The sequence below is a fragment of the Microcebus murinus genome, chromosome 1, assembly GCF_040939455.1.
Source record: "Microcebus murinus isolate Inina chromosome 1, M.murinus_Inina_mat1.0, whole genome shotgun sequence".
NCBI classification, from domain to species: Eukaryota; Metazoa; Chordata; class Mammalia; order Primates; family Cheirogaleidae; genus Microcebus; species Microcebus murinus.
In genome coordinates, this window is record NC_134104.1 from 93,126,070 (window position 1) to 93,153,386 (window position 27,317).

Sequence of the window (27,317 nt, forward strand, 5' to 3'; positions counted from 1 at the left end):
AGTTAGAGATGCCCTGTCTTTCTGTCTTTTTAAGAACTTATCTGATTTTAAGTATTTCTTTAAAACATACTTACTTTTCAAGTTTCATATTTATTAATTTCTTTCATTTAATGTGATCTGCATATATACATATATATGTCTATGTGATTATATATGTGTGTGTATATATGTATATGGGTGTGTGTGTGAGTGACTGGTCACTTTATTATATTGACCTTTTTAGTAAAATAATCATAATAGCAATTTGTTTATATTTTTATTTTTAAAAACTTCTATTCTTCATGTCTCAGCTTAAAAATGTCAGAAGCTGAAAACTAGTCTCTAGACTTGATTTGTAAATGGATATTTCCTATGAGTGGTCTTGACATGTTTTTTGGTACATGTAATAGAAGAAGCAGTAAGAAGAGCCAGGTTTTTTTCAACATGGTTATTAATGTAATTTTTGTGAACAGTGCCTGCTCAGAAATGTTCAGAATGGGACATGTAGATTCTTGTTAAGCTCTAATAAATGAAGATGTAAATGCTCTATAAAACCAGTGAATAGTCTGGCAATTACCAGTGTAAGTACTTGTTTTCTAACTCAGAGAAGTGCTTTTTGTCATTAGCTTTGCTCCTTTAGAAATATGTTGACATGGAAAAAAAATCTGGCTTTGTTTTTGGTCTTCCTCATCTCTGTTATATTACTTAAATTTTTTTTTCTTTTTTTTTTTTTACTTCACTAGTTGATTGCTTAAACACTTATTTTAACATCTGGTTGGCACCAATCAACAGGCACCAAAAGGAACTTTTCTACTGACTGTTTAATTCTTTTATAAAGGGATATTTCCTTCTTTCTAGCTTCCATAGCATTTCATTTATAAGAGGTTATAATTTGTAACTACCACACCTACAAATTATTTCTTGAACTTCGAGTTATATCTCACTAGATCATATCTAATTTTCCCTCTGTCTGGGTCTGGTCTGGTGTTAACTGGTTCACTCAAAAACCAGAACCTGTGGCATGATGTAGGCTACATGGATAAGTTTTCATACAGTTGTATTCGCTCTGTGTTCAAAATCCATATCATGAATCTTACTAAGCCAAAATATTATTATTTCTAACATCCTAGGCTGGGTTCCTAGAGATGATAGCTGTTATCTCTTGACTGGACCACTACAGTTGGCTTCTACTTGGTTTTCTTGCTTCCACCCTTATTTTTCACCTAGTAGCCCAGTAGTTTACAAAGATTATTCTTTATAAAATATGAAGTAGATGATATTACTTGCCATCTCTCTTTGAAGAAAATTTTAACTCTTCTCTTACTACTTTGTTGTACTTCACTAACAAGATTCCAGCCACATGGGCCTTTTAGCTGTTTCAGGAGCATCCCAAGCTCACACCTCTCTCAGGATCTTTATGTCTGTTATTTTTTCTGTCTGGAATGTTTTTCCTCAGGATATGTTCATCACCAATTTCTCTTTATTCAAGCCTCTGCTCAGATTTATTGCAGCTACTTAGGCCTTTTCCTGAAATGTTTACTAGTTATCTATTGCTGCATAGCAAATTATTTCAAAACTTAACACCTTCACTTCAAGCAACAAACATATAAACATGTATTTCACAGTTTCCTCAAAGTCATAAATCCAGGAGCAGCTTAGCTTGATGGTTCTGATTTTGGGTCTTTCATGCGGTTGTGATTAAGCTATTAATAGGGGCTGTAGTCTTCAGAGAGGATCTACTTCCAAGGTCATTCATGTGGTTGTTGCTCACTATTGGCCGGATACCTCAGTGCTCACCACATGTGCCCCTCTATAGGGTGCCTGCGTGTCCTCATGACTTGGCAGCTGGCTTCCGCCAGAGTGAGGGATCTAAGAGAGGAAGAGCCCAACATGGAAGCCATATTGTTTTATAACCTGCTCTTAACATTGATATAGCATCACCTGTGCTGTATGCTATTAGTCACACAGACCAACTCTGGTACTGTATAGGAGAGGCGTACACAAGGATCTGAGTACCAAGATCACTGAGGGCAGTTTGGAAGGCTGGTTACCACGGCATCCCTGCCATCCATAGAGATTACATGGTTGCTTTCAAGAAGTCTACACATTTTATATTTTTACTTCTGAACAACCTATAGCAGTTATAACTACATCTCTTCCTTTATGTATAAGGGAATAACCTATGTGAGCAGAAAAATGATAATAGTCTACCAAACCAAGCACTATCTACCCTATTCTCCTACATTATTATTTGCATTTGTCATTTTTTCATATGAAATGCCATTTTGTATTTCCTTGTTTATTGTGTATCTTGATTGTCTGTCTTCCCTTATGAGATTACAAGGACCTTCAAGGCAGAAGACTGGTATTTCATGTCCACTATTCTAATCCTTGAACTTGGAACAATGTTTGAAACATAGATATAGATAATCAATTATTTGATAAATGGATAAGTAGGTTTGCCTTTTCAAGCCCTGGAAGTTTTACTTTAACCATTTTATATCAAAGTGTTTCAGCATGCATCCTTGTATTCTAAAATTAATTTTAGTAAACATAAATTTTATTACCCTAGATAATATTTACTGAGTTTACCTTCTATAGAAGGCACTATGCTACATACTCTGAAGTATCCCTACCCATACCCCTGTGATCCTTACCTGTAAGGAGTCCTTTTAGTAAGGAATGGCAGACGATGGTATAGGTCATATGAAAACAAGTAAAATAGAGGGAAAAATTACAGGGCTGGGGAAAGTGTGAAACTTGGAGTAGGCTACACAATAGAATGCCCTCTTGATGTCTTAGGGTTAGTCTAATTATTGTTTTGTCTTGGAATACTGTTCCTTTTAACATCCTCAGAATGTAAGAAGGAAAGAAATTATACTTTTTGGACAAAAAATTAGGAAGTCTGGTATACATAAATAGAAATGATAAATTATTTAGCTACATATTTTTAATAATCACCTTGTTGAAGTGACTAAAAATACATGAAATTGTTTTATTCTCTATGATCATCATATATGATATGATGAACATAATGTGTCTTTAGAATTAGTTCTCTGAGTAGTGATTATAATATTTTTTGCTATTGTTAGCTTTTTACTGTAATCATTTTGTCTCCTTCTAATTTTGCTGTGGACTTGAAAGCCAGATAACCAGCCTTGGTAGGATTATGTAAAATAAGAATACATGTCTCCCCTCAAAAGTTTGCTTTTCCAGTAATTAAGTTTTAAGGGAAGTTTTATTTTAGCTATTTATGGACCACTTTTACATCTTACTTACCTATATTTTAACAACTTCTCTTAATAGAATATTATTTTACTTAATTTTCTGTTAAATCTTTTATCTCTGTTCAATATATCATATTTGATGAGGCAGAATGACTCATAGCTCTGTCATGTTTTAGTTTTACATCCTTAAGCAAGTTGAGTCTCCTAGAGCCTCTTTTAAAAAGAACTCATATCTTCCTTACAAAGTTGGTATAAAGAGTACATGGGTAAATTAAGGGCTAGACTGTTACTTGGCAGTCTGTTTCATTCCCCACCAGGTTGAACTAGCTTCACACTCCATCACTAGAGCCTAGTGACAAATGCCTTGGTAAGGAGCATCCATACATAGTACATACCACTTTGACAAGGATGTCATGGTTTGTCTTTAAGCGTGCAGCTGGACAAGAATACCAGTCCTGTAGACTCTTTTCTTCTCTTAGATCATCAGTGCAACTTGAGAAGTGATCCAAGTTGCATTTTACTGCAGAGTGGTACTAGGAATTTGGACGTATGAAAAATCTAGAGCTTAAGACTGGCTATAAAATTATATTCACTCTCTGAATATAATTTTATAGCCAGTCTTAAGCTCTAGATTTTTCATACGGTATCCTTTCAGATATTTGATAGCCAGAAGTAGATTTAACTGCCACATGGTATTTCCCTCCCTGTCTGGAGTTTGTAACAGTGGAACTCAGTCAGAGGCATTTCAGCTTTGAAAAGAATAAGGTCATGGAGGTTTCACAGGGGGGGTTATCAGTCACTGTAGATAATCAAAGTTAACAAAACATTCAGAGCAGGGAATTTTTTAATTAAAGTAAATTCTACGGCATCCATTAATTACTCACATTTTTCCACTCCCTCACATATTTTCTCAAGTTACCCACCCTTGTGACTCATTCAGTATCAAAATCAGTGCCGTCAGCATTCTCTTTTAGTAAAAAATGGGTCAACTCCTTGGCCCACTGGATCATCTGGTGTGCTACAGGGAATCTCATTGCGGTTTGGATCTCTTCCTGTTGCCACGTTGCCCTTGGGTGGGTTTCTACCTACCATCAGGAACTGGCCACCAGGCCAGCGCCTTCACTCCAAGTTGCTCTCATGGGAATGTTTCACTTCTGTTCATTCATCATCCATGCCTGGAGAGCAGAGCTAAGATTGTGTCCCTTTCTTGTTTTAAATTCAGGTGAAATTCATTGAGTACTTATTGTGTGCCTTGCGTGGAATTAGGCCTTTATACTTAACAGTATGAATTAAAAGAATGAGACTTAGAAAGGTTATGTGTCCAAAATGACAAAGATAATAAAAAATAAAAGGAATTTGAATGTAAATCTGCTGACTCCAAATTAATTTTTCTACTTTAACACAACTCCTCTTTTCTCCAAGCATACCAAGAGGTTGGGAATCACTGGTGATGTGAGCTGGAAGCCTTCATAGGTCGTGCTTGAGTCTGTGCCACTGGTATCTTTCCTCCCCAGGCTTAGGTGACTGCTGTGCTCAGTGTGCCCAGGTACCATTCTTTGGGTCCACTGTGACCCTGTAATTCCAGCCCCTGGCTTGTAGGATGGAGAAAAACTGTTGTCTTCACCATTGACTTTAAAAGGACTAGTCATGGAATAGATTTAGCAATTTAGGATAGAAAACCTCCATTCATTGAGAAGAGTTAACTAAATATTAAATGTGTAGAAGTTGAGGAATTCCCTGACTTCAGTTTTGTTAGAATATAGATTTGATCTTTAATCAGAAAGATGTTGCATTGAATAAATTTTTGCTTTCAAGTTAAAAAGCTGTATGCCACTTTCTCCTCTTAACAGGTTCACAAAAATTAATGTATTTTCCCTCTTTTTTGAAACATTTTTAATAATCTGAATTAAAATTAAGATGGTTTCCATGGATTGAAAAACATTAGCAGTTATTGTTTAATTGTACTATTATCTTCTAACAGTAAAAATAATTCACTTTGGGTTTTATAACATATTTTTTAGTTTACCTTTGAACAAATCTGTGTTTGACAAAGTAGAAGCTTAGAGACGTGATGAAGCCACAGTGTGAATACCCAATTTAGGAGGATGAAGAGGCTATGTACTTTCCCAAAATTTGGAATGAGTATAGATAGACCTGAGTTCAAATTTGGACTCTATAATTAAATACCTGGATTACCTTTAGTAAGTTACTTAGCTATGTAGGCTATTAAAGTAGGGATTATAATTAATTTCTGAAGTTATGAGTGTAATGAAAGCATCTGTACTGTGCAGAGTCTGTGGTAGAAGTTTTGAAAAAGTTAGGCAGCCCCATCTACCATTTTAATTAGTTGATAAATTACAACTTTTGGAAAAACAAGTTAAAGTACTTACCTTACTAACAGCGAGTTAGTAACATCATCTTTCTATACAAAGACTTCAGAGTTGAAAACTATATTATTGGTTTTATGTAACAATAACTTAGCAAATAAAAATAGAGGTGACATAAGTCTCTAGTCCCCCTTTTAAGATGTCCGTTAAGAAAAAGTTAAGTTAGCATATTATAAGACATGATGTTTTTAACAGGGATTTTTTTTCTCTCTCATGCAGTATATTTTGGAATACTCTGTGAGAGGCTGCCATTTCCATCGTTAATTCATTTTACTCAGAGACTCTGAACATCAAAGCAGCAAAACTCAATTAGTGGAATAGTCAGGGAATGAAATATTCTGGTGAATTTAAATGCCAATGTTAAATAGAAAACTTATTACCTTCTCCACCCATATGGTTTCTGGTCTCTTTATTTAAATCATTCCATTGAATTTGAGTTTGTATTGAAAGCTCTGTGCCAAGTTTTTCCTGGAGAAAGAAAGGGAGATCAATTAAAGAAAATCCTTTTGGTTGAAGTTATATTATGGAAAATCATTCCAAACTATTAATTGTTTTACTTCATTGGTAAGAATCGTCATCATAGGAAGCATTGATTTTCTTCCAGTATTGGTAATGTAGTTGAGTCATGAAGATTCAACTAGATGTATATTGTCCCTTGGACATAGCAATGAACTGGCCTTATAAGTTAGAATTTTGGTCTTTCCAATTCTTTTAGAAATTGAGTAAAAAAAAAAAAACACTACACTTAGTTGTGGTGAAATGAACATCAACATAATTAATTGATATGATATAAACTTTAAAAAGTTGTTTATGTAGAAATTTTTTAAATGAACATTTTTAAGAGATAAAACAAAAAATCATTCATAATTTTAATAACCAGAGGGAACCTCTATAAAATTTTCATGTTTAATCTTACCTTTATTTATAGAATCAAATATGCAGTTCTTTTTTAAAATCTAAGTTATTTTTCTTTATGTGTTCTTGTTTCCATTTAAAATTTAGAGAAATTTTAAGGAAAAATAGATGAAAAGAACAGAAATGCATCTTCCCTTTATAGTTAAAAAAAAAAATCTGTCCTTAACTTAGTCAACATTGTAATATCTTATAGAGTATACAGAAAAAAAGAACAGATTTTTTAAATTTTGTTTTATTTGAGATTATTTTATTTCAATAGATTTAGGGGCTATAAGTGTTTTTTGTTACATGGATGAATTGTATAATGCTGCAGTCAGGGCTTTTAGTGTGCCCATCACCAGAATAGTGTACATTGGACTGGATAGGTAGATTTTTGTCACTCACCCTCTCTCCTTCCCACTTCTTAGTTTCCAGTGTCCATCACACCACTTTGTGTTCATCTGTATCCATACTCCTTATGCTCCTACTTATAAATGAGAACATGTGGTATTTGTTTTTCCATTCTGGAGATACCTTACTAAGGATAATGATCTCTAGTTCCATCCAAGTTGCTACAAAAGACATTATTTTACTCCTTTTTATGGCTGAGTAGTACTCCATGGTGTGTATGTGTGTGTATGTGTATGTATGTGTGTATATCCACTCATCCACTGATGTACCCTTAAGGTTGATTCCATACCTTTGGGTAGATACCCAGTACTGGGATTGCTGGATTGAATAGTAGGTCTGTTTTAGTTCTTTGAGGAATCTCCATACTGTTTTTCATAGAAACTGTACTAGTTTATATTCAAGAACATTATTTTTAAATGTTTTTTTTTTTATCTGCAAGAAGTTGACATGTAATACAAATCACATCCTGGCTTTAGAACTCAGAAAAAAAAGTGCTTTGAAAAATGGAATCATTCGAAGCCAATTTTAAGATTTTTTTCCACTTTATTTTCTAAGAGTGTTGAATGAACGGTTTTTATCACATTAACTTTTTGTTGGTTTGCTTTGAGCTATTTTCATCACAGTAAAGATTGCAAGCCTAACAGAAAAATGCATCCATACTGTATCAATATTTGTTTTATCTTATATAAATTAATTCCTAATTATTGACTTTGTAAGGAAAATTTTATGAGTTACTTTAATTCTATAATATAGTACTATCAGATATATTTTTATGAGATATACAATGATATTGTATATTAATATTTATTTAAATTCAAAATGAGAAATTAAGCACATAGCATATTTTTATTTTTTAGTTCTGAAGTTAAGGAACCATAAAATTATTTTTTTACATTTCTAGTGAAACACCAGGCCACAAAATAATAATATACTCTTGTTTCATCTGTGTTCTTTTTAGATTCATAAAATCTCAAAGAAAAGATGCTGGAAATACTCACTTTCTGTCCCACAAAATAAATATGTATATTTTGCATATCAGTAATGTAGAATTTTCCTTTCTGCCTTATAGGAATTTTTTATGAGTCTTGGCCTTATTTTTATTTCTCAAATGTTCATTTTGTATTCTCTAATGTGTTTAGTTATGGGATGACTTGCTGAGTAATGTCATTACATTGACAACTACTTTTAAATCACAGGATTTTTGTTGGCTCTGATTTTTTTACATTGTGTATGTGTGTATATACGTATGTGTGTGTAAACATATTTGGTAGCCTCTGAGGAAAAGCTAATAACTTCTATTTTTTGTCTGCCTGCCTGTAGTACTAGTTACGTGTTTATTCAGATAACTGCTTAATGTGTATTCCTAGGTTTAATGCTTTGGATCAAGGGATAGAATTCTTAATTTATAAATCTGTGGCATTTAAGGGATGAATTACTTATAAGTATGGTAATTTTTATTCTGTCATTGAATAATTAATAAATTAGCCACAAAATAATCCTCATTAAAAGTAACACTTAAAAGTAGATCCCTTAAAATGTTAAACAAAAAATTTACCTAGTGTATTCTCGATTCTAAAATAAAGACAAAAAAACCGAGCATGAGTAGTTACTAAAACTTGTTCTACTTCTCTTACTTACTGATGTGTATTTGCGCAATTTTATTAGGGGAGGGGGGACTATGTTATATAGAGGATTTAAAGGTAAATTTGAAAATAATAGTCTCCTTTTTCTCTCACAGTTTCTTGAATGACACTCACAAAATTACCATATTAAGTGGTTTCCTTTTCTTATGAAGTAACTCTTAAGAAATTCAGAACAATGAAAGAAGACGATATTAAACCACCAAAAAAGTTTAATGCTTCTTAAGTTAATGCATTTTTAAGCACTGTACATGTATGAGCTAATGGCTAAAGAAAGGTCCTTAGATCTTTTAATGAATAGGTAGAAGTAATTCTAATTAGCACTTTAGTTGTTCACCCACAAATTAGATGTGAATTGGGTATAAAAGCTCTTTGTATATAAACTGTAAAGGACTATAAAAGCATAGTTTGTTATGATTGCTATTAAAGTGGATTTTAAAGAACATTTTTTTCTTGAATGTATGAACACTCATCTGCAAATATATTTAACTTCTTAGTGACAGGTTTACCTACAAGATAATAAAGAATAGAACCATGATCTTTAGTGGAATAACTGTTTGTTCTTCCTGAGAAATTCTAACTTACATTTTGCCAGTGGAAAAACAGCATCAAATAAAGGTAAAATGTCTAGTGTGCTAATGGGTCCTGTTTTAAAGGCTATAGTTATAATTAGTTTTACCGTTTATTGCTTGAAAATGAATATGTGGTATAATAAGGACATCAACTACTCATGTTCAAATTACTATGAATATTGAATTAGTGGAATCTGGACCTAGTGGGGTTCTTCTCAGCCTGAACTTCCTATTTACCCCTACCTCCCAATTACTTGCAGCTGTCAAAATAATTTTAATCATTTTCAGATACTTTGCAGGAAAAAAAAGGCCTTAAACTCTTTAGCCAAAAAGATATTGCCCTTCATCTTCTTGTGTTCATTTATATCCGTGCTAAGTTTCTCTGTTCTAGACAGGATAGTATTCTTTCTGAACATCACGATTCTCTAAGATCTTAAACATTTATCCAGGTCATTCACAATTCTGATTCTGTATCCTTTTCTGCTAAACAAGATCAGAGAACCAAAGAAGCAGGAAGAGGCCTTAAAAATCAGCAGATCAATTCTTTTATTTTACTGATGATGAAACATATGGCATTAAGTACTTTTCAGATTAAAAATTAAACCAAATCTGGAATTTTAGCTATTGACCTATTCCACCATGACATGTTGCTTGCAGAAACATGCACGCATGAGCAGAAACATGCACACGCATGACATGTGCAAGAGCTCTGTTTACTCCATGGAGGAACACCCAACAGTAGGATCCTCCCGCCTTTGTGTCCAGGCTGTCCACCAGATATGCTTGGTTATTTCCCAGTATGTAAAAGAGTTACTGCTGAAAGAGTAAATGGAAACTCTTATAAGACAGAGAAAACTGAGCAAGCACACTCATTAGACCCATTTGCAATTAGGGCAGCAGTTGTATTTGTATGTGCCTGCTGCTATTATTCATTCAGTGTCATGAAAGGATAATGTGTTTGTATTTTTCACAATTGTACATATAGAAAAAGAGAGCTCCACTGTAGGACACCTTAAGCATGGCTCAGGGGCTTAGTGCATGTATAATAGTTTCCAAGTTATTGAAAATCATAGGTGACAGATAAATTAGAAATAGTCTTCTTTGCCAAAAGCCTTTTGCTTAAAAAACAAAAAATCAGACCCTTATCAACATTCTGCTAAATTGAATCTTTCTTCTCTTATTTCAATTTACATCATCAAGAGTACTCAAAACCAATTTGAAATGAATTATGTATTGCTGATGCCACTACTCTCCTTTTCTATTAATATGCATATTTAGAGTCAGAATTTTAGCATTGGAAGGACCTTGGCCACTTAATTCAACTCTGTCATATTATTGCTGAAGAAGGTGAAGTTTCTTCATTATGAGCATTGAACTAGTTAGTGTCGACAGCTAGGAGCTCATAATTTTCAAGCCAGTGTTATTTTCCCCAAGCTACTTGGAAATTCTCATTAAATTATCTGTTGGCACCATCTGTTTCTGTTTCTCTCTGTTTTTTTCATTCCTTTTTTTTTCTTCTGGGGTAATCCATCTCAGTCCCATTTAAGTTATTTTCAATAGATCTAATCTGAGTTCTAACTGTAGAGTGGAGTTGAAAAGAAAAATTGGAGGTCTAATTAGAATGCTGATATATATCAAAGATTTTTTTTGTTTCTTTTAGCTTTTCCATAGATCTGGACTGTTTATTGATCTTAGTGGTTCATTAAAAAGATTCTCTTATACTTTGTTAAGTAATATACACATATTCTCTACCTTTCATGTAGAAAATTTAGAGGTTGCCAATGAAGTCATCTGCTTATATTGGTGTAAGTCAGGTGTATCAAATTTAAAGTTTCTTATAAGTGGACTCTAAAAAATCTATCTCAGTAGGCAACCAATAACACTTTTTGTATGTAAATTTGATGAAATAATTGATAGGAAGAGTACATTGTTAATATTGCTACCTTGGTTGTTTTGTCATTCATTTGTATAATTCAGTTATTTAGCAGACATTCAGTAGGTGCCCACATTGTTGCAAACTCAAGGGTAGGAGCCAATTTGCACAGATGATAGAAACCAACTTTCTAGTAAGTAATGCTGCTATGTAGTGGTGATGACAGATCTATACATAAGTTTTGCAAAAAGACTGGATAGAGATATGCCTAGGGCCCTCTGGGAGAATAGAGGAGGGACATCCAGACTACCTGGATAAGCCTTCAGGGACCATGGTGAAGGCATTGCTGATCTCATTTCTACTACCTTAAGGTGGTTTTATTTACACGATGTATGCCAGTATAGTGCAAGTATCTCAAAGCCTATCTACTCACCGGAAGAAGCTTCCACAAAATCCTCCAGATTGTCTTCATGTCACATCATCAGCAAAAGTTTCCTACTATTTATCCTAAACCTCACATTTCCTGATAAATACTGTGTCCTTTTTTAAAGGATGAAGAAAGAACAACTCAGATTTGACCTTTGAGGGGCTCACCTAGTGATCTCAGCCCTCTACTCTTAAGGGCTTTTACATGCTGTGCAGAGATAAGTGATTAAAACACGCTTCCACCACACATCAAACAGTTCTGACTGTGTCTGTGCAGAAGATATTACATTCAGAGTTACATGTGTTCTTAACAAATCATCAGGAAAATATTCATTTTTCTGCAGCAAATAGAGGAAAGGAAAGAATTATACAAGTAGTATATGAGACATCTCTGTATATCTTCCTTTCAGTTTTTCCGTGACTTAAAAGTGCTCTAAAAAACTAAAGTGTTAAAAAATTATACGTACACTCTTATCCTGAAGGAGAGCTAAAAGTATCCAAAAAGTGAAAAGAGAACGCAGGATATCACTAAGAATTCCAATCAAACTCTTGAAACAGGTTTTAGATACCTAGTATGACTCTATCCCCTCCAACCCCCATTGACTTTGTCCTCACTGTCTCTTAATAACATCATTTAAAGTTTCTTCAGTGGTAAATATAAGTAGTTAAGCAGTTTTGTGGTGGTAGAAAATAAAATGCCAGGCAGAGTAAGAGATGGCTGTGGAGGATAAGCAGGGGGTTTATTTCAGAGGGGTCCGTGTGTTAGGCCTTAGACATGGAAGTGGTGGTAAAAATGAACCCTCCCAACAGTGACTTAGCTACCAGCAACCTCAGTGTTTCTTGATTACTCTTTATGCTTCTCTGTGCTATCTTAATTTTTCTATTAAAAATGTCCCAAACAGAACACATCATGTTATCCCCCTACCCCAGCCACCTTGGACCTGGATACACATTTCATGTAGTAGCTAAGCCAGAAATATTGGCACATCCTTGGATCCGTTTTCATAGTGCACTTCGAATCAGTCACTATGGCATTTTGATTCTGTTTTCTAAATATATTTTGCTTCTGTGCATTTCTCAGCTTGTCAGTGATTACCACATATGCTTGAATGTAAGGTGAGGTTCCTTTCTCCCCACAAATTTACCCCTCAGGAAAGAGGTAGTCTCGTACTGGAGTCAGTCAAAGCATCTGCTATTACTGGGTGCCTTCCCAACTGCTTTATTTTAAAAAGCAGAGCATTTGTGAGGAAGATACATTAGCCCCAAATGACCTTGTTTAGTGTGGTTAGATATTATGGAGGGAACTTGACAATTTTTTTTTTTCAAAGGCTGTAGCAACTTTCAAAATAGTGTATGTATTTATTCTCAGAAATGTGTCCTCACAATTACAAATATAAAATGTCTTTATAAACAAGCCTTTTCACCAATAAAATAAAATAATGGCCCAGTATATTCAGAAATCAGTGACATAGAAAGTATGAATATGTACCTACGGGACAAATGGAAATGACAACCATCCTAATATTTACAAAGTCTTATCTGTGGCTTACGACAGGATTTCCAGTGATGGTACCAGACAGAGATTCCACAAATGCCTATCTCAGGTGAAGATGGGTATGACTGCCGAAAACTGTCAGAACACTACAAAACTAACTTGAGCTGACATAGACACAGATGTCAGCCATGTATGTGAAGAGTTTGAATCAAATTGTTTTGGGGACATGTGGATATAGAAAAAAGTGACATGTCTAAACATGTTTTACATTTCACTATTAATTTCATTTCTGTAACTAAAAATAACAAGTGCATGTTGTTTTATAAAGAGGTAGCTATTTCATACAATCTCTAAATTTTTGGTGAACTTTATAGAATAATATATTCACAAAAAGTACATGAATCATAAATACATAGCTCAATGAATTTTTATAAAAGTGTAACCAGCCTTAAGGGCAAGAATCAGAACATTTCCAGCACCCCAAAATGATCCCTCTTTCTCTCTTCCAGTCAATGCCTAACCATTCCCCACCACCACATGCATAGTGTAAACAGTACCCTGTCTTCTGTCACCAGAGATTAGGTTTGCTTGTTTTTGAACTTTTTATAAATAGAATCAGTAAGTAAGTACCACTTTGCTGTCTGGCTTCTTTCCTTAACATTATGTTTGTGAAATTCATCTGTGAGTCATTTAGTTTGTTCACATTGCTGCATGGAATTTTACTTTTTGAATAATTGCAACTTATCTATTCTGCTATGGTAGATATTTGGGTTTTTTTCAGTTTGGGATTATTATGAGCAGTGCTGCTATTAAAACTCTCCTATTTGACTTTTGGTGAACAAATGCCAAGTATTTGCTTGGGTACATACCTAGGAGTAGAATTTATAGGTCATTAGGTATGCCTTCATCACCTTGGTAAGCACTGTCAGACAGTTTTCAAAATTGTACCAATTTACATATCCATAAGCAAAGTTTAAGGGTTCCTTCCTCCACATTCTTGCCAACTGTTGATATTTTCTTTCTTTTTCTATATTAGCTGTTTTGATGGGAGAATAGTGGTATTGCACTATGATTATAATTTGCATCTCCCTGATGACTCAGTTAGTCACTGTTTCATATATCTAATGGCCGTTAGGATATCTTTAATTGCCCATTCACATTCTTTGCCCCACTCTTTTTCACTTCCCTACAATTTTGTGTGTTCCATTTGACAAAACAAAAACAAAACCAAAACCTCTTTTTTGTGAATGTCATATTGTCAAAATTGGAGGTCATCTTATATTTAGATAATATGGAAGTTTAACCTTCATTATAACTAATCCATTAACCTTTACTCTCTCTCAGATTTTCTACTTTATCTCCTATACATATAAAGTTATTTTTTATCATCATGCAGATGTGATCAAGTCATTTTTCACTCTATCTCACTCATTCTTCCCCTGCCCTGATTACCTGTCTTTCTCTGTCCACCCTGTGCTAAACATAATGTTTATAGAATGCCCCTATAAAAGCTCATGGGGAGTGGGTGAGGCTTACTTGGTAAATATTCAGATTGCCAGAAAATTTGGATTCAGTAGATTTGAGTTAGGCCTCAGGAATCTGTGCTATTAGCAAGCATTCCAGATTATTCTTATTTCAGCAAAGCTTAAGGAATAACACAGATAGGTTATTTTGTTTGTTTGTTTTGGCCTCAGTGCTCTCACCTGTTCCTTCTCCACTGTCTGGATTTTTCTCTGTCCTTCCTCCATTGGCATCTTTCAACACCCAACCAAATAGAACCTCTGGGGATCTATTCTAACTTTACTCCTCCAGGCTGAGTACGTCACTCTGTAACCTATAAATGCTTATTCCTGATCTTCCTCACAAACCAGTCACACCAGTGGCCTTCCCCATCTCAGCTGATAACACACAGTGCTTTGATCTTCAGTATAAATGCAGAATCCGAGCATTTCACCCGCTCCACAGCTTGTGCACCAGTCGTGTTCTGCCATTATCTCATGCCTGGATTACAGTAGAAGCTCACTACTAACTATGATGGATTCCCTGCTTGTGTCTTGTACCAATGTGGTCAGAGTGACCAATATTTTAAAACTTAAAATCAACATCATATTTCTGCTCAGAACTCTTCAATGTTTTTTCCTTTTTCTCCCAGAGTAAAAACCTAACTCCTCAGTAGGCCCTGTGAGCCCCATCACAATCTGGCCTCCTCCCCTCCTTCGCCTTTTCTGGGCTCCCTTTGCCTCAGCTACACTGGCCTACCTGCTGCTTTTAGGACATCTCAGCTGTGCTTGCACTGTAGGGCTTTTGTCCATCCTACCTATTCTTTCTCTCTTGGAAAATTCCCTCCAGATGTCTATAGAACTGCCTCCTTTGCTTTTTCAAGTCTTGACCCAAATGTCTCCACTCAAATGTCTCCTCAGTGAGGCCTACCCTCTTCATTCTATTTAAAAATGAAATCTGGCCCATCTTCCCTAGAGCTCCAATCTCTTTCAATCTCTTTTATCTTGTTTACCACCCCCACATAGTACTAATTACCTCCTAGTATACTCTTCATTCTGTTTATTCTATGTCATCTATATCCCTCTGCCAGAATATGAAGTTCCCAAAGGCATATTTTTTTAATTTTTTTATTCACAATATATTCTCAAATATTAGAACAATACCTGGCATACAGTAAATGCTGAATAAATATTTGTTCAATTTATTGAATAAAATATTCTGGATGCCATAAAGAGAAGAGACCTTAAATAGTATCTTTTTTACAAGTCAGATTTTTATGAAACCTTTTCCAATAATGTTGCATATGTTCACATTTTGAAGTGAAAACCTGAAATTGGGAGTTTGAGTGAAGGTGGGATTGCTTATGTACTGCTTCATTGGTTTGAGAGGACAAGCCAGCAGTAGCCAGGCTTATTCTGACCTAGTTGAGGGTATTCTTTGCAACATAATTAAAAACCTTCTAGGGGTTGATACTTGAATACTGGATTTTAGGTTGTTCCATCTTTGATAGCATTACTGGAAGTGCCCATAGAGGCAGATTTTCATGAAAAAAATCAGACAACTTATGAAAATTAGATGTCTTTTATGTTTGGTTCAAGCACATCAATTTTGAAAAATACATGCATAAATTTATATTTCCATTATAAAAGCAATATGCCCTTGCATAGTCAACTCACCTTAAGGGCATTCTTATACATTCTTGCATCAATTTGGGGGGCCAGAAACAACCTTCTCTCTCTCTTCTTTTTCCCCCTCCTTCCTCTCTCTTTTTCTCTCATGTATTATTTCCTGAAATGCTGTGATGCTGTCCAGCTGAAGTCTAACTGCTAGATAAGAAGAATATTGCTGTGCAGGGTCTATTTATGTACATCTGATTTTAAAATAACTTTTGCTTCTACTGTGAGTCCTTAAGTTTCCAATATGTCTATGCATATACACTTATATGTTATGTCTTTGAGAATGTAGTATTTGTTTTGTAGAGTATAGCCTTTTTGTGGGACAGGAGGATATTTTTCCTGTCAGCTCTCAAAGAGATTCTGTTTAAAAATCTGCCAGCCTAGCATGTTTATTATGTCAACCAGCCTGCCTAACCTGTGGTGATATCACAATTGTCTTCTGTTGTATGTGTCTTAACCTCTTCTCACAACCATAATTTATTGAGTATAAACTTTTTTATATGAGTAACTCCTACACTTTGATGTTTCCCAAGGTGCCTAGAACACTGCTGGGCTATGATATTACAGCATGAGGAGCTAAGAGAAGAATCCTTTCATGAGGAATGAATAGATTTCATCTGAAAACAAGAATGATTATTAGTAGCTCACCACTTGAAAGAATGCCAAAAAAGAAGCCTATTATGAATAAATATATCTTAGGTCAGCTAATATAATACTTGTTTGAAAAAGCCAAATTTCAATTTGTGCCATGAGGAAAAGCCTGGGTTATAAGTTTTATCCAAAATAGAAAAGGCAGCTAAGCACCAATTTAAATCACACTTAACATTTCCACTCAAACTACTTTACAAACTGTATGCATTAGCAAACTTAAAAATAGACACTTGTGTGAACTATTATAGGAACTTTATTGTACAGTAAAAAAATACTGCAATTGCCATGCGCTAGAATCTTATCAGACTGTTCTTTTTTTCTTTCAGTGTTCTGAAAGCATCTATATTTTAGAGGTATGATTTAACTAATGCTAATTTTATGAGCCTATACATCAACAGATAAATTTATGTTTAATTCTGTTCTATGATCTGTTTGTTCTCTGGGATATGTGAGTACTAGTGAGCCAACAGATGTGGAAATTCACTTTAAAAAATACTGGGGCATAAAGGATGGCAGGCAAAGGAGAAAAGAATGAAATGTCTTCCAAATGCCTTCATTCCATGGACAAATACTGTTGGAAACCAATAGACATTAGGAATGGGGAAATTGGGATATACAGGAGAAGGAAAAGGGAGGTAGCCAGTCCCAGCCTTCAAGGCACTTAGTTTGTTCATTCCTTCACTTATTCATTCCCCTGTTCACCCAACATCTGTTGAATGCCTACAGTTCAGTGTACCAGGAATACAATAATAAAATCAAGTCAATCAGAAAGTCTTGCTTCAGTTGAGCTTCTATTCTAGTGGGATAGTCAGGTGATAAATAAGATAAATAAGTAAAAAATATAGTAGAGAGTGATCAGTGCTAAACAGAAAAATAAAGTTGGAAAGGAGACTGGAAGTGTTGAGGGTGGGAATCGGTTGCAATTTTAGGTATGTTGTTCTGGGTGAGAAGGTTATCTTTTTAGTAAAGATCTGCCAGAAGTGAGGGCACTAGACGGTCATTCAGATATCTGGAGAAGGAGCAGTGAGGATAAAGGAAAAGGCAGTATGAGGTACTCAGGTAAAAGCACGCCTGGCATGTTCCGGCATCACACGGAGGCTGCCGGCTCATGCAGCATGAACGGCGGGGTAAGGCCATGTGAGGCTTTGGATTTCAATCCAGAGGAACAAACAGGAAGCTATCGAGAGGTTTTGCCCTAGGCCTCGGCCTTGAATATGTAGTAAAAGGTTAATTAATAATTAAATTCAGCTATAAATTGTGAATCAGACTGGAAGGGTTGAATTGTATTGAAGCCATGAAACTGGAACTGAGTGAAAAGTAAAAGCTGGACTTAACAAAGTTAAATTATGAAGATGGGTACAGAACTCTGAGGAGACTTTGTGAAAAGAGACTGGCGGAGGCACCAGAGACTGTGCCTTCGGGATGCCCTGCCCCGCTCCTGGGTGCGGTGTGAACCTCGAAACGTAGTACTGGTCCACCTCCTTTTTCCTTTACTTGTGTGTGTTCTTTCTGAGGAGATCTGTAATCTTTTTCAGATTTCTTATGAGGTAAAGTTATGGAAGAAGGAAGGAAAGATAATTGGAAAAATGTGTCTGTGGTGTTGCCTTCATGTTGAATCACCCTCTCATTGGCTGTCCCGCACCTCACTTCCTGGGATTTAGAACCACAACTGAAAACTGTTCCTAAAGACTTTAATAAATATCTTTGATTTTAGACCTTAAAAAAAAATAAAAAACCTCAAAGCCATTGTTTTCTATGAACTATATTGATTCTAATTTATTTTCCTTTTTTTTGTCATCTCTTTTACTATCCTACTTAAAACTTCAGCCACAACAATCAAAAGCACAGATTTGTTCATTTTAATTTTTATCAAATGTACAGTTATAGAGGTATTTCCACATATTATTAATATTTTCATAAGTTGTATTGTGTGAATTTCATACCAAGACCTGTTTCTTTGTTTTTTAAAGATAAAATATTATGTTATAGGCAGAACCAAAAGCAAATTTCATGGCCTGTTTTTTCTGCTAAAGAAACATTGCCCTCTTTTGGCTTAAGGTGTTAAAACACTGCAATGTTTTCTGCCTAATTTTAGAGTGTGGCTTTCTGATTCTGAATTGGAGCAGTTTGCCCTGAAATGGCATAGGTATGCATTTTGCCTAAAAGTGAACATATATATTATAATAGTTCATTTTTCTTGTGACTTGCAGATGGCAGTCAGACTTAAAATGGAAAAGTGCTGTGAGAAACTGGCGTGTTTTTAAACTCCTGAGTGCTTAAGGGGAAATAAAACCTTTTCCATTCTTGATTGCATGGAAAATATTTAACTCCTTTTAAGTAAGCATTGGAAGATATGAGTGTTATAGATTTTCATCTCGTTCTCATGAGTTCTTATGTTTCACCTATCCCTATTGCAGTGTTATTCTGCATTAAAGATCTTGAGTGCTGAGATCAAGCCATTAGTTTTATATTTATTTTTCCTTAAACTTGTTTGATGCTGTGAAGATATTCATTATATATCATTTTTGTTGCAGAGTCTAGCAACATTAGTTCATCTTGACTGATGTCCTTGACTTCAGAGTATAAATAGAAAAATAGAGATATGTGACAAGGATTGATTAGCAATCCTCTTTCTAAGTGAAACAGTAAACCTATCTAGATAAATCACTAGCTCAAAAGCCTGGAAAACGCATGGTAACAGAAATAAGGTGCGCGCGTGTGTGTATGTGTGTGTGTGTGCATGTGTGTTTAATAGTGAAATTTTCTAGAAGAGCTACAAAGACACAAAGCAGACTGGTCTGTTCTACTCTCCTTCAATTTTTATTTAAAAAAATATACTAATGGGTTGTAATAAGCTATGGAATGATTATTTTCTCTTTTAAGAAAAATTTTTTTAAGTAAAAGAAAACTGAAATCAATATTATTGCCTTTTGAAGTCAATGTGTGTGTATTTACATGTGTGTCTATATACATGTACATATATTATATATATATAAAACTCTGTTATTATTAGACTTTAATTATAGGGTTGGAAGGACTCATAAGAGATCACCAGATTCCTTCTCTGGCACTGTTAAGCCATCACATATAGGTAGGAAAATATTTTAGTATTTTAATAGTATTTACTTTGTACCAGGCAGTATTCTAAACACTTGATATATATTAACTCATTTAACTCTGACATTCATCAAAAGATACAGGTATATTATTATACCACATACCATGAAAAGAAACTGAAGTTCAAAGACGTTCATCAACTCACTTCATAAGGAAAAGAGTGGGATTTTTGAACCCTGGCACCAAAGCTCTGCTTTCAGCCATTATATTGCCATTTGCCTCTTTCCCTCATTTTCTCCTCTTTTTTCTGGAATTTTCAGTTCCAAGTGTTATTTTCACTGTCACTTCCTTTTACCTATTGTGGTTTCTCCAGCTTGTATTTTAAGGCCCCCATTCAGTTTGTTTTCCTTTTTCCTTTTCCTGAGCCTGAAGAAGAACAGCACTTCGCCTTTCCATCATTTGTTGCTGCTCCATTGTCTCACCTGCTCCTCACTGCTCTTCTCCAGCCCTCAAACCATTTCTGAATTGCTAAGTTATATTACATCAGGATGAGCTGCTGCTATAATAATGGCTTGACCAGTTCTGAGTAAGACAGTATTAATAGTACACTTACCTCATGGTTTCTACATATATCCTCTGTTCTGTTTGCCACATCTTTTTTTTTCTACTGTATTTGCAAAAACACATTCTTCTTGCCTTAGAGTTTGCTAAGAGTGATGCCATGCTATATATTCATGAATATGCCTCAGATTTCCCAAGACCTTTGAATTTTGACCATAATTCACAAACATGTTTTCCTTTGTGTGGACATTTGATAGAATTTATTCAGGTTATTTATGAAAGCTTATCACTGTGTATCCTAGGATCTACTCGCTCTTTAGACACACTGCCATTAATGTATTGAAAATGTAAATTCCCATTGAGGATAAAACTGTCAACAACAGTTGTATGATTCAGTTTGATAAATGGGTACTTGGTCCAGCTGTTGGCACATTGTTTTCCTAATGGAGTCCCAGGGAAGAGAAAGAATGGAGCACCATCTCCCGCCTTCCCATGCCCGACACCTCTCACCGTATCTCTATGCTCTACTTGGTTCAATCTTGTAGACCCTCTACTCTCTTGCTAAAGATGAAATCATGCTTGGTGAGTTCTCTGTTTCCTTTCTAAGCCAAAGATAATCATTACCAGATTACCTGGTGCCATACAACATTGAGTTTGCAAAGTGAGTTTACAGTGATTGCTGCTGCATTTTATTAAATAACAAAGAATTTCACAAGGTTATAATTTGTAAATTCAGCTTTTTCTCTCTATCCTTGACTTTCCACAATAATGTTTAATATTTAAGAGTCTGACGTGAATGGGATGGGCGGTGAGCAGTCACCCTCACACATGCCTTCTTGACTGTGCTGCTGGGATTTTTTTTTTATTATGGGTTTTACTAGGCTGGAATTGTTTTCCCCTGGTGGTCTTGACCTCCATTCAGGAGCCCCCTAGACTGGGGACCAGCTGCTGCAGCTGCAGCTCCCTCACAGTAGGATCTTGACTCCTTTGCCTGTTCCTTTCTTCAGAAGTGGCATGTGCTTGCTGAAATCCAATCTATAATCTGTCTGATTAGTGCACCCAGATTCCCATTTTACCGGCATGTTTATGTTCCTATAACCTCCTACTCAGACTATGAGAACTTTGACTTGCGGATTGGAGGTGGAGGAGTGTTTTTGTTTTTTCCAGCTGGGGTGCTTAGATGTTCTCATAGCATCCTGTTCTTGACTCTGTTGTACCATGATAGTATTGCAACTTATCTCTTTCCCTGTGTTCCCCCACCTCATTGGAATTCTCAAAGACTGTGAGTGCTCAGTTCAGGGCTTGGCTTAGTGAGGTTCTATAATGCTAATCTTAATGCTTTCCCTGCCTCATTCCAAACATCATTTAAGATGGTCCTACTAGTACGAATCCAGGTATTAAGACCAATAAATCTTGGTTTTAATAGACTTTCAGAAATTATTCAAGGGACTTATATATCATACATATGTTTGCAAAAAATGTGATTTCTCAACAATGGACTTGTCATCTAGCTTTTTGGAGCACAACTACCTTTAGTTCAGCTTCACGCTTCTGTCAGTTTACGTAGCAAGGGAGCAAGGGATGTGGTATTGTATTGAATTCCTTTGTAATAATAGTGCAGGGGGAAGGAATCATCTGGTAATAGAAAAGGAACCTCATGGGGGAAGGGAATGGGGAAGGATTATTACAATGACTGGCCGGGGTGAGAGGAAAGATGAGATTGGGGTGGACTACACATACCAGACTACACATACCCACACCTGTGTGTTCTAGGAGATATTATAGACACAGGTGTTAGCAGAGGTGAGAATAGAGGTAGGGTTTGTGATAGTGTTAGATGGAGCTCTGGGAAGGTTTGTGTGGGATGATACGATGAGAGATCCCATGTGGCGGCAAGGCACAGGACCCAGGAGATGATGGCCAAGCTGGAAGGAGGAGAGCAGTAGTTGGTAATTGGCAGCTGTAACAATGGGGAAAGAACAAGAGGAGAAACAGGGAATCCTTTCAGCAGCAAGGGGTTGTTGCAGGGATAGGGAAAGGAGCTGCTGGGACTATGACAACTTGGGTATTGAGGCTGTTGTGTGTACCATACATACACGGTCAGCCAGTGATTAATGGTGGAATTATATATAGTTATGGGGAGCTTGGGACGAGCAAAGAACAGAGTAACAGGTTTGGCTTAGCTTGCCAAGGAATGAGATCATATGTGGCCATAATGTTGAACAAATAGGATCCAAAGGGGACATCAAAAATTTAATTTATTCTTTCCTTCTCTCCCCTCATTGCCTGTTAAAACTGCTCTGTGGGACTAACTTTTCTGTTCCTAGATAAAATCTAAGACAAATTTAGTTGCTTCTCGGGCTTCTTCCAGATTAAAAAAAAAATTCAATAACTTGTGTTCATATACACAGTCTCGGTTCAGTAATTGTTATGTCTGGTCTAGTCCAGTGTAATAATACATATTTTATTCATTCGAAGGTAAGGCTCCTCTCCCTTTCCAGCGCCTGCTTGCTGCAGGTGTGGCGCCTGCAGTGGGAAAGAGAGTTGCACCAGGCTGCTTCTCCCGGGTTGTCCTTCAGCACATCTATCTTCCTCCCCTACTCACCAGGCAACTATGGCTTCTTCGAAGTAGACTGTGTGGGGAGGGAGGATAAAGAGCAGGAAGGTCTTACAGAGCTAGAATCGGTTTGTCATTGGTTTCTTCTGGCCATGGAAGAACCTGACCTGTTCTTTTATGGGCACTTTTATGAGTTCTTTGGCGAGTTCCTCCTTCCTCCATTTCTGTGTGTCTCTAGGCTGTCTTCCTTGACTTGGAGGGAGGAAGGAGATGACACCTTCTCCTCTTTTATACCAGTGATATGCTGCTGAGGTTTTCTTATGGGTTTTGGCAGCTGTAATTCAGATGCAGATCATGTTGACTTTGCAAACTTAGGGGATATTTAGTGGAAATACCCTTCTAGTGTGTAGGAGGATGGCAAGAGTTAAAAATGTAGATGTGGGGTTATGCAGGCTGTGGTTAAAGTCTTGAGTGTGGACAAGGTTGCCCAGGAAGAGACAAAAAACCTCACAGAGACAGTTGCATTTTAGAGGCAGGAAAAGGAAAAGGAGCTAGCAAAGAAGTCAGACTCATCATTCAGAGCATCGGCTCTAGAAAAGGGCAGACTGTATGGGAGTCAGTTCAGAATTATGCCTGTTAGCATGTCTTTTCTTTACCTGGAATGGGAAACTTATGTATAGATTTTTATTTTAATTGTATAAAGACCCTACACTATTTTCTTCATGTTTTAAAAAGTGATGTTAATTTCACTTTAGAATTTCTGAAGACAAATTTTAATTCTTTTTTTTTCCAGTTGTGTATGAACACAGATCAAGATTAGAGAAATCCTTGCAAAAGGAAAGACTTGAACATAAGAAAGCAAAGGAAGGTAAATAAATAATGTAATTTGTGTTCTATGCTTTTCTCACATCCTTCTTTGAAGTATTATGTACTTGGCTGTACTATTTTTTTGCTAAGATAGGTCTCAAACCAGCTCAAAGTCAGTGTTATGGGTGGATAGAGAAAGAGAAAGAAATGCCAAGCAATGTTATTCATTGTGCAATAATTTCTGCTCAAGATTAGATTTAGAATCTTTCATCCAGTCTGTGCCGTCTAGAGGTAGCTCATATATTGGTTATACATATTATTTCAGAAATAAATAACTTTTCATCTGAATATTATACAGGTGTATTACTAATACTTTGAAATTCTGTCCACAGATATTCAGGGGAAAAAAGTAGTAAAAGCATGCATTGTCCAGAATATGACACATTATATATATATACACATACATAGTTTTAACATAACAAATTGATCTCATTGTCTGGTATCTTTTAGGTTATGCACCTGTTTTTATTTCCTCAAAGTTTTTATTGGCACAGCTGATTGGTTCAGCTCAAAAACTGACATTTAGTGCAGATATTGGACAATGCTCTTAATTTTTATCAATGATTTTAAATTATCTGTATTCCTTTTCATTTATTTATTTGTTTGTTTGTTTATTTATTTATTTATTTATTTATTTATTTTGGAGGCAGTATCTTTTTCTGTTGTCCTGGCTAGAGTGCAGTGGCATTATCGTAGTTCACTGCAACCTCAAACTCCTGGGCTCAAGTAGTCCTCCTGCCTCAGCCTCCCAAGTACCTGGGAATACAGACCCAGGCCACCACTCTGGGCTAATTTTTCTATTTTTAGTAGAGATGGATCTTAAGCTCCTGAGCTGTGAAGTGATCCTCCTGCCATGACCTCCCAAAGTGCTAAGAATATAGATGTGAACCACTGTACCCAGCCTGAAGTTATCTGCATTCTGTTTATTTGTTCATGGTTTGTGATAAATCTTGAAATCGAAGACAGGTGTTCTGTCTTCTTACCCTGCTGGGGCAGAAGAAGGGAGAGCAGAGGAAGGCAGTATGGCTCAGGATGTTTTAGTGGCCCTTGCTTGGATGGAGTCTATGTGAGGAAGAGAAGTTTAACATCATTAAAATGCTTTGACAGGATTTGGATTTTTCTTGCCTTCAAATGCGGAGTGATTTTATAGAGCCATCTAGTGGATAATAAAGTTTTCAGAGCATTACTGATAGCTCGAATGGCTTGATTCCTCTTTTCAGGTCCTGAATGATTTTCGTGTGCCATCTAGTGGATAGCAATAAATCATCCTTGTCTTCAGATGGGCTTCATTTTTTTCCCCCTCAATTTCAAGGAGAGTTAATCACAGAGAAATTCTAAATGCACTTTTAATCAATTGGCTATAATATGGGTTTTGTTGATGCAGGATTTACAGGTTTAAGGTAAAGAGGAAGATTATGTTTTTTTTCAATTCTTTCTAAAGTATTGAAAGCCAAAATAAAATGTATAAATAACCAAGTAGATTGTTTTAAACCTAAAATGTTTTTGCAAGCCCAAATAAAATTTGCTTTTGTTCTTTTAGATGTTTAAAAATTCCATAATAAATTAACTTACACTCTATTTTCTCCATTTTTTGTTTTCTAGATTTTCTTGTTTATAAGTTAGAAGCACAAGAAACACTAAACAAAGGAAGGGTAAGGTTTTTTTTCTTTCTGTGTATTTTGTTTTTCCTTAATTTGTTTTCATGAAACTTGAAGGAGAGAGAAATATAGTTGAGAAGTCTCTTACTCTGTTGATCGCTAGGATTATGGAAGTGAAATACAATTTTTTTTTTTAGTTACCAAAAATTTCTAGGAGGATGACTTTTAAAATTATTCGTTTAAAACCTGCCTTAACTTATCACATTATTGATGATAGTGATAAATTGGAAATATCATTAATATTAAACAATAAAGACAGGATTATTTTATTCATTTATTTATTTATGGTCGCTCTTTTCTGTGGAATGTAAGGTTCATTTTGATTTGCCTTTAGATGTGTAACGTCTAACATAGCACCTGGCCTAGAGTTGGCATTTTAAAACATTTGTGGAGAGAATAAATGGAATGAATTATATTGGCATTTTAAAATATTTTGAAATCCAAATTAATTGGATAAAAGCAAGTCTTTGTCTTACACTAAAAAAATGTATTAGTTGAATAAAACACTGGCATTTGGGGATATTAAAACTGAGAAGAGTTTCTTCTTGATAGCCCAGGAGGGTCTCAGCTTTTAACTCTTACTTCATTTTAAAAGTCCTAACCAAAACTGTATGTACTCTGTTGTACATTTTATAATGTAATTTCCTTATAAATTAAAATAAACTAGTAAAGCAGTAAGATAAAGTGAGAAAGCAGAAATGCAATTCACTTTAGAAGTTGTAAAAATATGAAAAAGCATGAGAATGTACTTATGCTAGTGATGGGGTAAAGCAAGGAGTATGGTGCCCAGAGATAAAACAACATAGCATAGGAGAGGAGACATTTCAGGTGGTTTTTTTGCATACTGTGAAAAGTTATGGCTACCCAGGACTGTGGAAACATGTGAGGTCCACATGTGAAGATGCTGCACAGGGACACAAAGATATACTCCTGGAACAGGGAGCTCATAACATGGAGTCCAGCCATGGACTTAGGCTTCAGTTTCAGTCCTGGCTCTGTTACTTAATGTCATGTTTACTCCTGGCATGTTCCTAATCCTTTCTCAGTTTCTCACTCTGTGAAATAGAGTCTCCCTAGAGTAAAATCATGTGTGTAGAATTTCTTACCCACTGACATTCGGGAAAGGAAAGTGCCTTTTTTTGTCCATCCCCTAAGCTAAGCTTATGAGATTTGGTCCTAGTGGGGTTATCCCTTCTTTGCCCTTACCACAAGCACCCAGCACAAATGTGCTGGCCCTGTGCAGTGACTCTGTCTCAGGACAAGTTCCTCCATGAGCCTGAGCCTCAGTTCTTGTGAATATGAAAGGTGGAATGAAATCATCTCTAAGGGCCCTAGCAAGCTACTATTTTATGATTCCATGTCTTGCTTTTTCATTACTAAAATCTAGCAAATGTATGGGAATATTAAAACTTCATTTCTGCTATTAAATAAGGAGATAGCTCTAGAGATTTCCTGGTTCAAGTATAGAATGCATTTTGCCTTACACAAGTGAAATAAATGAATTTTTTTAAAGAGCTTGAAGATGTATTTAGCAAGAGAGCCATATTTGTTTTCTTTGTATTGACTTTTGTTTTTTAATTTACAGCAAGATTCCAATAGCAGATACAGTGCATTGAACGTCCAACATCAGATGTTGAAAGTGAGTAGTTTAAAGTTGTTATTCATGAATAAAAGAAATGATTAACTAATATTTGAACTGACTAATGGCCTTTAAAGTGATTTTAAAAGTTTACAGAAAGTGGTTTTCTATTGTAATATGGCATATTAAGGCCATATTACAATAAAATTATATACGATTATAATACCCCATCATATTTATCACCTGATTACAAAGAACATGTTTAATTATTGCCCATTTTCTTATAAATCAGGTCTCTGGTCACCTA

The 27,317-nt window shown here is 35.6% G+C and overlaps 1 protein-coding gene across 5 annotated transcripts in view; it reads left to right on the top strand.

Annotated features, from left to right (window-relative positions):
• Positions 1–27,317, top strand: part of GOLIM4 (golgi integral membrane protein 4) — an 82,880-nt gene that overhangs the window by 19,834 nt on the left and 35,729 nt on the right. For all 5 annotated transcript variants that reach the window (XM_012779217.2, XM_012779220.2, XM_012779219.3 and 2 more), the window contains exons 2-4: positions 23,700–23,774; positions 25,376–25,425; positions 27,017–27,070. In XM_012779217.2, coding sequence (XP_012634671.1) covers positions 23,700–23,774; positions 25,376–25,425; positions 27,017–27,070 — 179 coding nt within the window. The remainder of the gene's footprint in view (positions 1–23,699; positions 23,775–25,375; positions 25,426–27,016; positions 27,071–27,317) is intronic.